Below are 17,822 nucleotides of genomic sequence, written 5' to 3'. Positions count from 1 at the left end.
TTTGTGGCTATATGTCAAATTAGCAGAGTTGTTTTTATTATCAGAAGATTAATTGTGATTAATCTTCTGATCTTCAGTCTGCCAACATGACGAGACTGAGGACAACAACCGCCACCATGCCTCAGCTTTCCTCTGCGTGTTTGGGTCTTTCTCTGTAACAGTAATTCATGAAGTACGAACATACACACTGAAAATCCCAGAAAAATAAATATCTTTTATCTACGCTTTACAGTTTGGAGTCACCAAATACACTACAACGCCTATCCAATTAGGAATGCAGAATAAAGCTCAAAGACAGTACATTGAACTTGCTTTGACATGTTAAAACGTTAATACAACTTTTGTTGCTCTTTACTTATCTGCATGACAAACTTGAAGAGAATTTTGAACTTGCTAAAAGAGTAAAACCTCCGACAAAATCTCTCCTTTTAAAAGCACTCATCTCATGGCATCTGTTACATTATCACAAGAAGTGTACACACTATTCATTGTTGATCATGGGATTTGAAAAAATTCCAAGCTACATCATGCTAATCACATCAGTACCAAATGTCTATATGGTTGTATCAGAGAGAAAAAGAAACGGTTAAAAAGAAAATGTGATCCTGTTAAGGACAGGATGATGCAATCAGAGGATGGAAGATCTCAGCGCCACTTTCACTGCCTTAGTGGAGATCTGTGTGCCATGTAGGGCAGTCCAAAAGGAATTACAAAGGATTCGAACAAATGTGCATTAAGCTCCTCTACATCTGATTGTCTGAGCACCATTCTCCTCTAAACAATTTACATCGTAAAAGAGCACTCACTGCTATAAATTTGTCTATGCATGTTTTAAAAAAAAAAAAAAAGAGTTGGATGAATGGAAAATTAATACAGAGTTTGTACTCTTCATGCACACACAAACATAAAAAGCACCGGTGGAAGTGTAGTATAGATGAAGCGAGTCAATCTGATGCATATTCACATTTTTTAATCCAGGTTTCCTTTCTAAACAGGCTGCATGTTGAGGACATGAGTCTGTAAAATAATGTAAAAAGAAAAGGATTGGAATGAGGGTACGATTACAGTACATGGTGACAGATGCATATCAAATTTTGGTTGCAGTCTTTTTTCTTTTTTTTTTGCATTCACACAACATACTTAATCCTACTAAATCAGCCTAGTCTCGAGTATGGCTAAGCACACTGATCAATGCTTTTTCTGGTTTGCAAATGTGGGTTTTTTTCACAAAATTTACTATAGGATTTGTGTTGAAATACATCAACACAGTTCCTTTATATGTGTCATTGAGAGAGCTGGCAATATACTAATAATATTTCTGAAAAAAACATGTTTGAAGGATTCTTTTTGAAAATAATCCTGATGAAGCTCTACAGAAAGGCTTTAACAATATTATTGTTTCATATTGTAATGATGACTGCATTTTAAAGTTTAAAATGTGATATATACAAAATATGGAGTTACTGAAAGAGTCTATACTTTGACAAAACATTTCAGAAGCTACCTGAAAATAAACTCATCATACTGTATATCCTAAAGGCACCGTAGACAAAGATATAGCCCTGTGCTCAAGTGGTTAAAGAGGTTGGGGTTGAAAAACGAGAAGGGAGAAGCTGCTTCCTGTCAAAAAGCCTAACCGCTGCATGGAACACTATATCGCCACAAGAAAGGCTACATAGTCGATAGATGGAGTTTTCATTGCATAAACTATTCTTACTGATTGTCTGAAAGCACGACTTAAAGACACAGAATGCAGTTCTGAAAAATTACAAGATTTGACTCAATTTCATTTCAAATACCGCAACGCATCAAAATGCTCTATGCCTTAGCAACTTTGCACGCAACACTCACACATCATTTGCATCGTACTGTGATACTGCATTTCTGCAACAGGGTATATCTCTTAAGATAACAAAACATGCATGGGGAAACGCTCTCCTCATCATGCAGATATTGTCTCTGGATTTACACTCTGGATTAGGAGGTTAAAAAGACAACACAAATATATATATATATATATATATACATACATACACACATACACATACATACACACATACACACACATATATATATGTATAAAACAATAAACAATAAAACAAACAAAGAGACAGGCTGAACCAAAAATTAGTAAAAACAGTGTTCAACGAGCTCTGTCCTGCTTCAGCAAAAAAAATACCCCCTGACATGCTGGTGGAGGAGGTTATCTTCCCCTCCTTCCTTTGTATCCTCTCCCCATTTTAACTCATCCCAAACTACCATCCTGGTCTGTAAAAGTAATCCTCCAGTGCATCATCATCATCTTCATCATCAAGTCTCCCTACTCCTCCTTTCATCCCATTTTAGGTCTTCGTTCTCAGCCTGGACAGACTTGCTCCCCCTGCAGGTGAGAGGTTGGAATGACGCTGTATTCCTAACCAGATAAGGGGGGAGATGGTACCTCCCATTCCACCAAGGGGGTAAAATTTGGAAAGTCATTGGGATTGATTAGGCATGTAAGTGGAGCAGGTGCAGGGATCACACCCTGCTGGTTGGGTGACAGCGGTAGGTGCAGTTGGACAGGGGGTCAGCTCCGCCGTCAACGTTCTGGGAGCATCCTCCCTCGCAACAAGCATCTGAGAGAGAAAGAGGACTCAGTTCAGTACAGATCAGTACTGTACCTGTTTGTCATTAAAGCCAATACATATGTTACACTAGAAATGACAACAGCTGCAGTCCATATTCACTGATGTATTTTAGGGGTGTGAATCTTCACTGGTCTCACGATTCAATTTCATTACGATGATCCTGTCAACGATTCGAATCGATTCAATACCACGATGCATCCCGATGAGTCTTCTCCTCAATATTATTATATATTGCAAATTCAAGCAGTCAGATATATATGAACTCCCCTTTTTATTGTATCTGCTCTTAAAAAAAGACACTTCCTGATTGGAGCAGAGTCTGAACACAGTAGACAACAGACAAAAGACAAAAAAAAAAAAAAAGCATCATCCGGAAAATCAACAAGTTACATCAGTAGGCAATAATTGATTATGGTCTGTCACTGCATCGATGCAGAATCTACCACATCTGCATCGCGATGCATTGATGCAATGATTAATTTCAATGCCTCTAATGTATTAACTGTGTGTGTGTGTGTGTGTGTGTGTGTGTGTGTGTGTGTGTATATGTGTGCAGCTAGTACCTGCTCCTTCCTCAAGCAGATGAGTTTGGCATGGACTGGCCAGGGTGGGGTTGAGTCCCTCGTGGCTGGTGCCCAGCTGGAGACGCCTCATGTGACGGACCACTGCTGTGGCGTTGAATGCTTGCTGCAGAGGTAAAGACACAAATGCAATATAACCCAGAAAACTGTAGAATCTCATTCATCTGAAACTGAAAGTGGACCAACCTCGACAGCCTAAAGCAGTGGTTCTGGACATTTCTTCAGAAGAGGGTGCACGTCTGTGAGTTGTGAGCAGTTTATTTAAAGAGTGTTTCATATTAGTAGTTTTTAGAGGCCCCGAGAGTTAAACTGTGCAGAGTACGAGCAAAGTTTAAAGAAAAACATTAAAAATAAACCAAATTGGCGCGCCCAGATTGCTCAGTTGGTAGAGCGGGTACACATATATAGAGGTTTAGTCCTCGACGCAGCGGTGCGGGGTTCAACTCCGACCTCGGCCATTTGCTGCATGTCATTCCCTCTCTCTCCCCTTTCATGTCTTCATCTGTCCTGTCAAATAAAGGCCTAAAAAAGGCCTAAAAAATGCCCAAAAGACAATCTTTAAAAAATAAATTAAAAAATGAACCAAATTCTACCGAGGCACAATTTTTTCTTCTTATTTCCCATACTGGTTATCATCTTGTGATCCCATGGATTCATTTAACAACCCTTGAGGGGGTCCCAACTACCAGGTTTGAAACCACTGGCCTAAAGATTTTTGGCAGTCCCAAATCTTTACCATTTCTAGCTATTCTTCAGTTCAGACCAAGACAACACTTTTTATTGTAGCTAAACTGTATTCTCTCCACGTACACTAAAAGGCAAAACAAATAATCATATGGCATACATCCAAGATAAACTGGAAGTGTGACTTACCTTCCACTTGCTCTTTGCAAAATTCTTCTTGATCTGAGCACTGACAGACTCGTGGATGTTCTTATCCAGAGCAGTATCCCCAGCAATCCTGACAAACAGAGGAGGGGTGAGGGTTGGGGGGGGGGAACATAAGAGTGAGTCTGCGCGAGAGTGTGTGCCATGGATAAAAGTGACATGTACAGCCACAACCGGGATTAGTTAAAACCAGAGATGTATAGTAACGAAGTAGAACTACTTCAATACTGTACTTAAGTACTAAAAGGCTGTATCTGAACTCTACTGGAGTATTATTTTTTTCTCCTACTTCCACTTTTACTTCAGTACATATTTTCAATGACTTTAATACTTTTACTCCGATACATTTTGTATGTGCTGCATCGTTACTCGTTAGGCTAAACATTTGACATAATAGGTGCTTTCCAACTGGATAGTACTTGTACTTTTTATAGGAAAAGTACACTTCTAAGCAGTTCTAAGAACTACTCTCCCCCAAAATCTTTTTTTCCGTTTGCATTCCCACTGGCCAAGTGGCCATAGGGACTGGTAGGAGGGGTAAGGGAGTGACGCAAGCACGGCAAAGGTCTTTATAGCATCGTCACTAGACCTTAGCGCCACATACAGTCAGGTCCATAAATATTGGGACATCGACACAATTCTAATCTTTTTGGCTCTATACACCACCACAATGGAGTTGAAATGAAACGAACAAGATGTGCTTTAACTGCAGACTTTCAGCTTTAATTTGAGGGTATTTACATCCAAATCAGGTGAACGGTGTAGGAATTACAACAGTTTGTATATGTGCCTCCCACTTTTTAAGGGACCAAAAGTAATGGGACAGATTAACAATCATAAATCAAACTTTCACTTTTTAATACTTGGTTGCAAATCCTTTGCAATCAATTACAGCCTGAAGTCTGGAACGCATAGACATCACCAGACGCTGGGTTTCATCCCTGGTGATGCTCTGCCAGGCCTCTACTGCAACTGTCTTCAGTTCCTGCTTGTTCTTGGGGCATTTTCCCTTCAGTTTTGTCTTCAGCAAGTGAAATGCATGCTCAATCGGATTCAGGTCAGGTGATTGACTTGGCCATTGCATAACATTCCACTTCTTTCCCTTAAAAAACTCTTTGGTTGCTTTCGCAGTATGCTTCGGGTCATTGTCCATCTGCACTGTGAAGCGCCGTCCAATGAGTTCTGAAGCATTTGGCTGAATATGAGCAGATAATATTGCCCGAAACACTTCAGAATTCATCCTGCTGCTTTTGTCATCATCAATAAATACAAGAGAACCAGTTCCATTGGCAGCCATACATGCCCACGCCATGACACTACCACCACCATACTTCACTGATGAGGTGGTATGCTTTGGATCATGAGCAGTTCCTTTCCTTCTCCATACTCTTCTCTTCCCATCACTCTGGTACAAGTTGATCTTTGTCTCATCTGTCCATAGGATGTTGTTCCAGAAATGTGAAGGCTTTTTTTAGATGTTGTTTGGCAAACTCTAATCTGGCCTTCCTGTTTTTGAGGCTCACCAATGGTTTACATCTTGTAGTGAACCCTCTGTATTCACTCTGGTGAAGTCTTCTCTTGATTGTTGACTTTGACACACATACACCTACCTCCTGGAGAGTGTTCTTGATCTGGCCAACTGTTGTGAAGGGTGTTTTCTTCACCAGGGAAAGTATTCTTCGGTCATCCACCACAGTTGTTTTCCGTGGTCTTCCGGGTCTTTTGGTGTTGCTGAGCTCACCGGTGCGTTCTTTCTTTTTAAGAATGTTCCAAACAGTTGATTTGGCCACACCTAATGTTTTTGCTATCTCTCTGATGGGTTTGTTTAGATTTTTCAGCCTAATGATGGCTTGCTTCACTGATAGTGACAGCTCTTTGGATCTCATATTGAGAGTTGACAGCAACAGATTCCAAATGCAAATAGCACACTTGAAATGAACTCTGGACCTTTTATCTGCTCCTTGTAAATGGGATAATGAGGGAATAACACACACCTGGCCATGGAACAGCTGAGCAGCCAATTGTCCCATTACTTTTGGTCCCTTAAAAAGTGGGAGGCACATATACAAACTGTTGTAATTCCTACACCGTTCACATGATTTGGATGTAAATACCCTCAAATTAAAGCTGAAAGTCTGCAGTTAAAGCACATCTTGTTCGTTTCATTTCAACTCCATTGTGGTGGTGTATAGAGCCAAAAAGATTAGAATTGTGTCGATGTCCCAATATTTATGGACCTGACTGTACAACAACAACAAATGATGCTAATACTTCCATTCTCGTAGTAATTCACGTAATGTTTTGCTCAACACAGACAGGGCTTTATTATACTCAGAACAGACCCCGCCTCTGCCTGCTACGCTGTGGACGTGTGTGTGTGTGTGTGTGTGACTGTATGTGTGTGTGTGTGTGTGTGTGTGTGTGTGTGTGTGTGTGTGTGTGTGACGGCCGGCGAGCCGCAGGACACGCTTGTGGAGTTTAACTCCGAAAAGACAGTTAACCACAGGTTCCCGTTAATCTTATGATGGACATGTGTTGTGATATTTAAACAAATGAACCGTCAACGGCGAAATAAAAAAGCCTCTTATTTACGAGAGCGGTCTGAGAGACCTCCAGCTTACCGCCAGGTGTCTGAGCATGACTTGGCTGAGCGACGAGCTAGAAGCCGGGGCAGGCGCTTGCTGGCTGTCGCTTGCTGGCTGTCGCCTCACTTGATGGAGCTTCTGAACTCCGAAAACTTTGAAGCAAATTGTCAATTCGGCATCAATTTTCGCAAGACTGCCTATATTCGAAATCTAAACAGTTAATTTCTCGCCTACAACATTGTCAGAAGTGAATTTAATGATGAATAAGATGGTGAAAATTGTTAAAAATGTCCCGTTGTTGGTTGTTGCTCTGTCTGCAAATTTCCGAGTTGGCATCAAGTACACCTAGGAAAAGGGAAAAGATCCTGCTCTGAAGTAGGAGCTAAAAAAGTACGCTACTGAGGCCAGAGGAACTTAAAAATCCCCAAATTTTCCTGTTGGAAAGCGACGAAAAAAGTGTTCTAGGAACGTTTAATTCTAAGAACTGCAAAAATCCCTCCGGTCGGAAAGCCCCTAATATAAACAATATGATATTCAAACTTTTGACTGCTTTCTTTAACAACAACAACATAACACAATACTTTTACTTTCAGTACTTGAGTTGTACATTTTAAAATAAACTACTTGCAATACTGAAGAACAAAAAATGTTGAATACTTTAGTACTTCCACTTAAGTGTGGTGCTTAAAGAGCACTTCAACTTCTACTCAAGTCACTTTTACTTTACTTTACTCAAGTCTGGGTCTCTAGTACTTTATACATGTCTGGTTAAAACTAGTAAATCACTGAAGTTGAGAGTATTAAGGTTTTAATCAGACGACAGAGGGAGGACCAGTACCAGGGGTGCTGCAGAGCCTGATCACAGGTGTACCGTGTGTTGGGGTCTTTCTCCATCAGGTGGACTATAAAGTCTTTAGCTATAATGACAAAAAAAAAGATTTTACAAAGTCAGTATTCCAAAAGTTGCACCAGTTGCATTGATGTAATAATTTAAGTGCTGTCAACAAGAGAAAACAAATCTTAAGGTAATTCCCATATGCCGGAAATTTGTCCGCTGCATCAATTGTATACTTTGTTCTAAATGTTGAAGAGATCCTCGCACAGAGCAGGGAAACAGGGATCAAGTCCAAGAAACAATACTGGGGGATACAAAAAATAAACATGGGATCATTGCTTATGCTTGTGGGCTCACCACCTGTAAGGTGAAAGGTAGGGATTGGATAACATATTAACTATCTTAGAAAACTTGAGACATCACTCTCTCTGTATGAGAAAAAGCTTGACTGGCTCTGGAAACACACTCTCGGATAAGAGGTGCTCTCTGTCTTGTACTGTGTGTCAGGTGAGTGAGTGGATTCTAACAAGTCCGGGCTGCCTACTTGTTTTTCCTGCCGGATGAGAGTGTCTGTGTGTTGCTGAGAGGACAACTTGTTGTTTGCACATAAATGTGCACAAACAGCTGTTCGGCAGTGAGTATTTAGTCTTCTTAAAAAGGTGCAGTAAGCGGTGTTAATCCAATACACTTTTTGTCAAATTCAGCAAAAATCTCCTCGCAGTCTTTTTTGTGCTGAAAAAAAAAATCTGGTGTTCCTACAAAGCCCTGGCTGTGTAAATGGAAAACGAACAGAAAGGAGAGCATGAGCACCAAAACACAATTCCAGCCAATCAGCAACAGGTGACTCCAGTTGCTCGTGCAAGCGAGTGATGGGGGCGGGGTGGGGGGTAGGGGGGCAGCATGTGAATGGGCCGTCTGGCCAGGAGTTATCAAGAGATCGCTGAGAAACAGCAAAAGCTAATCCACAACCTAGATAACATCGATTCTGCCATATTTCCTTTAGTTAGCAGAGATACTAGCAGAAGTGTTTCACTGGTCGCTATGGCAATGTGCGTTACATGTGTGTCCAATCTGGGGTGGAGATTCTAAAGGGTGGGGGGGGCAGCTGAGTTCAAATATCAACAATCTTTGCGCAGTATCACTTACTGCACCTTTAAGGGAGAAGGTGCAGGAGAGGACTTTGTTTAAACATGTTTGTTGTTACTGTGAAGAATTTCATCTTATTTCAGTATTTATCAAGGCAATATTTGGCAAAGATTATTGTACTAGAAAATATTTCAGCTCAACCTTACCTTAAGTTTCCTATTCCTTTCTGACATTTATACAATTTAATATTCAATGTCATTTTCAGGGTTATTTTTATGACTGGAAGATGCAATTAAAGAATCCCAGGTTGTTGAGTTTTTCCAGGACATGTGTGGGATGTAGAGTCTACGTTTTAACCCTCACATATGATCACAGGCTTTGTGTTGTGATCGAAAGAATGAAATCACTGGTATAAGCAACAGAAATGAAATGTATCCCATAAAGTGGCTGACCTCAGTCTATGTGATAAAGTAAAAAGTTAAGTAAGGAGGGAGGATAATGGTTTTAGGCCACTTCTCAAATAGATTAAGAGGAATTCAGTAGGTTTGGGCACTAGGAAGATAAAATAGAATAGAATAGTTTATTTGTCATTGCTTTAAAGACAACGAAAAGCAGTTTAGCAGCTCCGCATTGACAGCATAACGCAACATTAAAAACACAAACAGTCATGCCAGGATAAAATAAATAAATAGATTTAAGTTAAAAAGTTGCATAAGGGATTAGGGTAGATGAAAGTGCATACAGTGCTAACAGACAGACAAACCGGCAACACACACAAACAGAACAGTCAGACCCAGGACAGTTTCTAAGCTAACTTGAAATCAGGGTAAGCTGTTGACAAAAAGATGTTCTGGGAGGTTTAATAATTGTTTCCCCGGTGACTTTTAATAGATTATGCATCTCGAAAAATAGCACATCTAAAGAACTTAATGCATATTTGGAGAGCTACACATTCAAAGATATATATAGATGTGTTTGATGTGTCTCTCTGAAAAATCTGCCTTTTTAAGAGAAAAATAGCTTACTGTACCTGAATCAGAGATATCATCCCAGTAAGGAGAATCAAACTCGTATTCTGCCTTCAGGATCTGTTCAAACAGTTTGGCATCATTCTCATGGTAGAACGGAGGGTAACCACACAACCTGAGACACACAGGAGAGCACAGATGTCATGTTTTTTCTACTAGAAGCATCCCAGGAGGTTAAAATGACAATCACTGCAGTTATAAAAGCAGTCAGCAAGAAGATGATTATAACTGCATCAGTGAGTATAACACCTGAATCTATCCTGTGTTAGGCTCGGTTCATGTTTTAAAAAGTGTACTTACAGAATATAGGCTATGACACCAATAGACCAGCAATCCACTGCTTTACTGTAGGGTTTCTGAGCCAACACTTCAGGGGCTGAAAGAACAAAACAAGGTTATACAAGAGCATTAGCATGACAGATGTTTAACGATGTGTGACACTAGGCCTGTCGCGATAGTCAATAAATCAATTAATCGCATAATATAAAAAAATGAGCTCGATAATTTTTCCGGCCACGATAATTTCCATTTTCTCTCTCTCTCTCTCTCTCTCTCTCTCTCTCTCTCTCTCTCAGACGGTGAACTGAGACTCCGCTACCTGCTTGTTGGTCAACGGTTAATAATCGGTTATTTAATTTCATTGTGCTTTCTTTTGGAAGGCTGGCTGCCAAAAATCGCCACTTACTAGCTAATTAATTAGCCTGAGGTAAACAATAGCTATTAGTAAACAGAAGTGACGTGGTGGCTGGCGTCTGGTGTGTGCGCCAGTTTGTGTGTGTGTGTGTGTGTGTGTGTATGTGTGCCGCCCCCGCGAAGCTCCGACCTGTAGACAGCAGAGGAGCAGAAGAAAGTAGCTGCACCTTCGCCAAAATGAAGACTGAAAAACAGAACTATTTCGATACAAACATTTACTCGCCATGTGGCAGATAGCCACATAGATATAGATAGATATAATTTATTAATTATATATTATTTAAATTTCATATTTAGTGTTTATTAAATAATTGCTAAATGTAGTACAGAGTCTGTAGTCTATCGCACAAACACTCCACGATTCCTGCAAACATTTGACAGCCAGTACGCCAGTACGCCTGGGAGAACATACGTGTCACAAACGGCAATTCCACAACTGTACAACAGCGTGAAAGACGACATACTAAAGGAGATCAAAGACATATTGTGGATATTTAAAATGTCTTCCAGTTAAGTGTTAAATATTCTTTAGAAATAAAAGTTTATTGATCTTTGAAAAGGTGTCCCTGCATTATTATGCCATTATCATTATATTAGATGAAAATGGTCTCAGAACGACAATATTATCGTTTATCGCAATAATTTCTGGGACAATTTATCGTCCAGCTAAATTTGTTATCGTGACAGGCCTATGTGACACATGTTCAGCAGCATTAGTACGTTAAAAAGTGATTCATTTTCTAGTTGAGCATGTGAGTAAAATTTGAGATTTTTAATTCCTGACTTTGAATATCTATATGAGCTTCCGATTAGCTGTAGACGGTGTTTATTGAAAGATTTTGCATTACAGTACCAGTCGGATATTGGCATTGTGCTAATATCGCATGACACAGTGTTCCCTGCCATGTAAAATGGATTCATTCTAAGCAGAGTCTCTGACTTCTTTACCAACATATCCAGGTGTTCCACACGCTGTCGACATCACACTGCCAGAGCCCTCAATCTTAGACAGACCAAAGTCACTGATCATGATCTTGGAGTCTTCATCCATGCTGTAGTACAGCAGATTCTCTGGCTGCGATGAGGAGGGACAAAACCAAAACCAGAAATGAAAGATGATAACAGAGTACCCTCACACAAATCATGCAAACTTTTTCCTGAACACACACAAAAAAAAAATTGTCAATGACGCTCATATGCAGGCTAACTTTCCATTAATATCTGTGGCCTGAGTACTGACCTTGAGGTCGCGGTGCACAATGCCCATGTCGTGGAGGTATTTGACGGCATCCAGAATCTGCTGAATGAGCTTACTGGCATCTTTCTCCGTGTAGAAGCCCTTCTCTATGATACGATCGAAGAGTTCCCCGCCAGATACCCTAGAAACCGTAGGAGGGATCCAATCATGAAAGCGAGTATGTGGAATATATAGTACTGTATGGAGACAACAACCACACAAATCAGACTGGACTGGAAATAATGGAAGGAGCCCACTGATTGGCCGAGAGAGCTAAAGATTTTCCTTCTTGATGTTTGCAATGGAGGAATAGTGAGATAAAGTCTGAAAGTGTAAAAATATATGGTGTAAACATAATATTTTGAAAATATTTGTGAACAAGACAAATTGTCAAGAGTGTGAGACAAACCACAGACAGTGTGATGATGTCTGCTTGATGTTAGACTTAGAAGCCACTAGATGGAGACTTCACTCTGTCTACAGATAATGTGAGGCCATGTGTTTGAGCCTCCAGGAGAAGCAACCTTTTAACAGAAGATCAGAACTGTGGGCGTCTGGTCTTGAGCATTCAAGTGTTTCTCCTTGCAACATATTGTTTTGACGAAGGACGGGAGGAACGGGGACGTACTCAAGAAAACAATTTTCCACTCATCCTTTCTCTTGATAAATGTACACCCTCCCTCTCATGTCTATGATGTGCCATTGACTGTGATTAATGCATCAATAATTTATTTTTTTCTGGAGCCTCACAGTTAACAGCGCTTCTGATTCTAATCTGTTCTCTCTCTCTCTCTCTCTCTCTCTCTCTCTCTCTCTCTCTCTCTCTCTGACATTTCAGTAGTTGAGGTGGGTGGGTGGCTGACAGGCTGCAGGTGTGAGGGCAAACTCCCCACTGGTGTTCATGAGTAGGCATAGTACAGTGTTGCGTGTGTGTTACAGGGTGCAATTAATGGCATGTGACATGCAGTGTGCGTGGGAGAGAGTTTGAAACCCACATCACACAAACCCACACACATGTTAATACTCACAGTTGCATGATAAGGTAGAGGTGTGATTTACTTTCAAATATCTCTTCCAGAGATACAATGTTGGGGTGTTTGATCCTGGGAAGAAGGTGAGAAGAGAAATAAGGCAACACATTCTTATAATATTAATAATTCTACTAGTCATTCTGTTGTCAACTCTGTGCTCTGCTGCCCCTTGAGACCCGTGGGTGCGGTGATAGGGGTAAAATGATGACTCACCAGATCGAGATTGGTATGGTAACAGTGTGTATCATACCTGTATTACACTTTAATAGGCATACTTGTACATTCTAATACAATTCCATGTTCATAGCTCTGGCATAAATTCTACCATTACAAAGGTCGCAAAAACTGAGCATGATAGGAATCATACAGTAAAAGTAGACTTTATGGTAGAACAATTGGATTGCATTTGGTTGTACAGATGTACCTAATAAAGTGGCCACTGAGTGTGTACATGTACAGATGTATTTTTATTACCCTGTTCCCGCCTTGTGACAACTTTAATACTCTCCATTTAAAGGGGCCCTTCTTGTAAACAATCAAAAGTTATGTTTACATTCAGTGTCTCTCACCACAACACATGATGTGTAGCCCTGAGGTCTAACAAACATTTTCTTTCTCATAAAGCATTTGCAAAGCCAATTTTTAAAAATATTTTTGTTATAATTATTTGCTTGTGTGTAACCCATTCAATTAATTAACCTTAGTACCTGGACTATGAATGTGGGCTTGAGCGTTATTGAGTTTACTTGAAGGTAGGAGGACAAAGACAACACAAAGCCAACATGTGTCTGAGCTGTACCAGAGGTAACTGTGTATGAGTCAGCATGAGCTCATGCTGGATTACGCAAATGACTCTTATCCAGATTGTAAATACATGAACTTCATTCTGCTTAGCTCAGTGTGGAAGGAGAGATGGACCCAGTGAAGGATGAATGATGGATTAAACCTGCTGAGTGGGCAGACTCATGTAAAGAGTGTGAGCTCAAGCATGCACTTTCACACACAATTACAGAAGTCAAATAAACGCAGTAAAGGTGCATTTAACTTGAATTTCTGTGAATGTGTGTTTGTGAAGTACTTATGGGGGACACTGGTCATGCAGTAAGCATGATCGATCCGCGTACAGTGAACGCTAAGAGTCTGTATTACCTTATTTGCAGATGTATGCATGCCGTATGTTATTTCTGACAATTTGATAAACAAAAATGTCTATTATGCTTCAGTAAATAAAAACCCAAATTAACAAAAATAATATTAATATTCAAATACTACCGTTAAAATCTCCAGGAGAGTCTGGGGAGTCTAAAACTGAGTTTAGGACTCCTATTCTAGTTTATGTTCTGCTTTTTCAACGGTTGTTTGGTAAATTGCTCTTAAACACATTTAGAGAAGATTTGAATCGCTATTTTCATTCTCAATTCTTGTCATTTTGGCGCTGGTGTTTTTTTCTTTGGGGCTGGCTAAAACCTGCTCAATGGTGTTTTAAGCCCCCAACCTCTGCTTCCAGGCAGCGCTGAGACTGTTGACTTCAAGGCACCTAACCCCAAACCTAACCCTAACCATTGCCTAATCGACTTCAAGGCAACGCTGCGACCATTGACTTCAAGGCACCTAACCCTAACCATAACCATTGCCTAATCCTAGTGCATTCCAGACAGCGCTGCCTGGAAGGAGACGTTGGGGGCTTAAAACACCGATAAACCTAAAACCTCTTCAGGGGGACGCCAAAAATTCCTCTATGTAGGAAAAACCTTGGTCATGTTGACTGTCAGGGAGCTGAAATGTCTATTGAGGGCTGGTGAATCTCTGCAGTAATGACTACATCTGACATCTGGGTGAAATTGGTAGATCTACTGAGTCTTTAATCCATTTTCTGTTGAGTCTAGGCATGGGCCGGTTACCGGTTTCAAGGTATACCGCGGTTTATAAGAGTCAAGGTTTCAAAACCACTAACATTTTCTGTCATACCACTCTAAGGTATGAGCTATTTTTTATGAGTGGTCAAGGAGAGAAACTGCAGTTTAGTAATCCGTCTCCCTGCCAGTGTGCAGTGTGTTAAAAAATAAAATACGTTGTGTTCAATGAAAAAAACCCGGACATTTGAAACAGCCATGTTAATAAGCCTTTTCAGAGTTTCAACAGAGCCTCCACAGCAACTTTACACCAACCATCATTGGCTACAAATGACTTAGCTAGACCATGATTAGTCCCTCTTCTCCGGGAACCATCACCTTATCGTGGTGGAGAGGTTTGTGTGTCCCTATGAACCTGAGGGCTGTGTTGTCTGGAGCTTTGTGCTCCTGGTAGGGTCTCCCAAGGCAAAGTGGTCTCAGGTGAGGGGCCAGACAAAGAATGGTTCAAAAATCCTATGAAACATCGAGGAAGGGATGAAGTGACCCTGCGCGGAGGAAGCCCGGGGCCCCCGTATGGAGCCAGGCCCAGATGGAGGGCTCGTCAGCGAGCGTCTGGTGCCCGGGTTTGCCACAGAGCCCGGCCGGGCACAGCCCGAAAAAGCTACGTGGCGGACATCTCTCCATCCCATGGGCCCACCACCTGTGGGAGGAACCGCTGGGGTCAGGTGCGCTGCCACATGGGTGGCAGTGAAGGTCAGGGGCCTCGACGGACCAGACCCGGGCAGCAGAGGCTGGCTCTGGGGACGTGGAATGTCACCTCTCTGTGGGGGAAGGAGCCGGAACTTGTGCGGGAGGTGGAGCGCTACCGGTTAGATCTGGTGGGGCTTACCGCTACGCACAGTCTTGGTTCTGGAACCATACTCCTGGATAGCGGTTGGACTCTTTTCTTCTCCGGAGTTGCCCAGGGTGTAAGGCGCCGGGCGGGTGTGGGGATACTCACAAGCCCCCGGCTGAGCGCCGCTACGTTGGAGTTTAACCCGGTGGACGAGAGGGTCGCCTCCCTATGCCTGCGGGTTGTGGGGGGAAAACTCTGACTGTTGTTTGTGCATATGCACCAGTGGTTGTTTGTTGTTGGACTTCTGTGCTAGTCATGGATTGTCTATAACGAACACCATGTTCGAACATAGGGATGCTCATAAGTGTACTTGGTACCAGAGCACCCTAGGCCAAAGGTCAATGATCGATTTTATAATCGTTTCATCTGATCTGAGGCCGTATGTTTTGGACACTCGGGTGAAGAGAGGGGCGGAGCTGTCAACCGATCACCATCTGGTGGTGAGTTGGGTCAGGGGGTGGGGGAAGACTCTGGACAGACCTGGTAAGCCCAAACGGGTAGTGCGGGTAAATTGGGAACGTCTGGAGGAGGCCCCTGTCCGACAGACTTTCAACTCACACCTCCGGCGGAGCTTTTCGTGCATCCCTGTGGATGCTGGGGGCATTGAACCCGAGTGGACAATGTTCAAAGTTTCCATTGCTGGTGAAGAGCTGTGGTCTTAGGGTCTTAGGTGCCTCAAGGGGCGGTAATCCACGAACACCGTGGTGTACACCGGTGGTCAGAGAAGCCGTCCGACTGAAGAAGGAGTCTTTCCGGGATATGTTATCCCAGAGGACTCCGGAGGCAGTTGCAAGGTACCGAAGGGCCCGAAGGGCTGCAGCCTCTGCCGTGAAAGAGGCAAAGCAGCGTGTGTGGGAGAAGTTCGGAGAAGACATGGAGAAGGACTTTCGGTCGGCACCAAGGTACTTCTGGAAAACCGTTCGCCACCTCAGGAGGGGGAAGCGGGGAACCATCCAAGCTGTGTACAGTAAGGATGGGACGCTGTTGACCTCAACTGAGGAGGTAATAGGGCGGTGGAAGGAGCACTTTGAGGAACTCCTAAATCCGACTAATACGCCCTCTATGGTAGAGGCAGAGCTGGAGGATGAGGGGGGATTGGCATCAATTTCCCTGGTGGAGGTTGCTGAGGTAGATAAACAACTCCACAGTGGCAAAGCCCCAGGAATTGATGAGATCCGTCCAGAAATGCTTAAAGCTCTGGGTGTGGAGGGGTTGTCTTGGTTCACACGCCTCTTCAACATTGCGTGGAAGTCTGGGACGGTGCCTAAGGAGTGGCAGACCGGGTGGTGGTTCCCCTTTTTAAAAAGGGGGACCAGAGGGTGTGTGCCAATTACAGGGGTATCACACTTCTCAGCCTCCCGGTAAAGTCTACTCCAAGGTGCTGGAAAGGAGGGTTCGGTCGATAGTCGAATCTCAGGTTGAAGAGGAACAATGCGGATTCCGTCCTGGTCGTGGAACAACGGACCAGATCTTTACTCTCGCAAGGATCCTGCAGGGAGCCTGGGAGTATGCCCAACTAGTCTACATGTGTTTTGTGGATCTGGAGAAGGCGTATGACCGGGTGCCCCGGGAGATACTGTGGGAGGTGCTGCGGGAGTACGGGGTGAGGGGGTCCCTTCTCAGGGCCATCCACTCTCTGTACGACCAAAGCGAGAGCTGTGTCCGGGTTCTCGGCAGTAAGTCGGACTCGTTTCAGGTGAGAGTTGGCCTCCGCCAGGGCTGCGCTTTGTCACCAATCCTGTTTGTAGTATTTATGGACAGGATATCGAGGCGTAATCGGGGTGGAGAGGGGTTGCAGTTCGGTGGGCTGGGGATCTCATCGCTGCTTTTTGCAGATGATGTGGTCCTGATGGCATCATCGGCCTGTGACCTTCAGCACTCACTGGATCGGTTCGCAGCCGAGTGTGAAGCGGCTGGGATGAGGATCAGCAACTCTAAATCGGAGGCCATGGTTCTCAGCAGGAAACCGATGGAGTGCCTTCTCCAGGTAGGGAATGAGTCCTTACCCCAAGTGAAGGAGTTCAAGTACCTTGGGGGTCTTGTTCGCGAGTGAGGGGACAATGGAGCGGGAGATTGGTCGGAGAATCGGCACAGCAGGTGCGGTATTACATTCAATTTATCGCACCGTTAGACGAAAAAGAGAGCTGAGCCAGAAGGCAAAGCTCTCAACCTACCGGTCAGTTTTTGTTCCTACCCTCACCTATGGTCATGAAGGCTGGGTCATGACCGAAAGAACAAGATCCAGGGTACAAGCGGCCGAAATGGGTTTCCTCAGGAGGGTAGCTGGCGTCTCCCTTAGAGATAGGGTGAGAAGCTCAGTTATCCGTGAGGAGCTCGGAGTAAAGCCGCTGCTCCTTTGCGTCAAAAGGAGCCAGTTGAGGTGGTTCGGGCATCTGGTAAGGATGCCCCCTGGGCGCCTCCCTAGGGAGGTGTTCCAGGCATGTCCAGCTGGGAGGAGGCCTCGGGGGAGACCCAGGACTAGG

The 17,822-nt window shown here is 43.1% G+C and overlaps 1 protein-coding gene across 1 annotated transcript in view; it reads right to left on the bottom strand.

Moving 5' to 3' along the window:
• Positions 1-2,050: 2,050 nt before the first annotated feature.
• camk1b (calcium/calmodulin-dependent protein kinase Ib) overlaps positions 2,051-17,822 on the bottom strand; it is a 45,212-nt gene continuing 29,440 nt past the window's right edge. The window contains exons 4-12 of the mRNA XM_078248156.1: positions 12,589-12,663; positions 11,564-11,702; positions 11,272-11,398; positions 9,931-10,006; positions 9,633-9,745; positions 7,520-7,598; positions 4,082-4,169; positions 3,191-3,314; positions 2,051-2,615 (exon numbers count right to left, since the gene is read on the bottom strand). Coding sequence (XP_078104282.1) covers positions 2,518-2,615; positions 3,191-3,314; positions 4,082-4,169; positions 7,520-7,598; positions 9,633-9,745; positions 9,931-10,006; positions 11,272-11,398; positions 11,564-11,702; positions 12,589-12,663 — 919 coding nt within the window. The 3' untranslated portion in view covers positions 2,051-2,517. The remainder of the gene's footprint in view (positions 2,616-3,190; positions 3,315-4,081; positions 4,170-7,519; positions 7,599-9,632; positions 9,746-9,930; positions 10,007-11,271; positions 11,399-11,563; positions 11,703-12,588; positions 12,664-17,822) is intronic.

Source organism: Sander vitreus, chromosome 4 (genome assembly GCF_031162955.1).
Source record: "Sander vitreus isolate 19-12246 chromosome 4, sanVit1, whole genome shotgun sequence".
NCBI classification, from domain to species: domain Eukaryota; kingdom Metazoa; phylum Chordata; class Actinopteri; order Perciformes; family Percidae; genus Sander; species Sander vitreus.
This window is presented reverse-complemented; position numbering and strand designations above follow the sequence as displayed.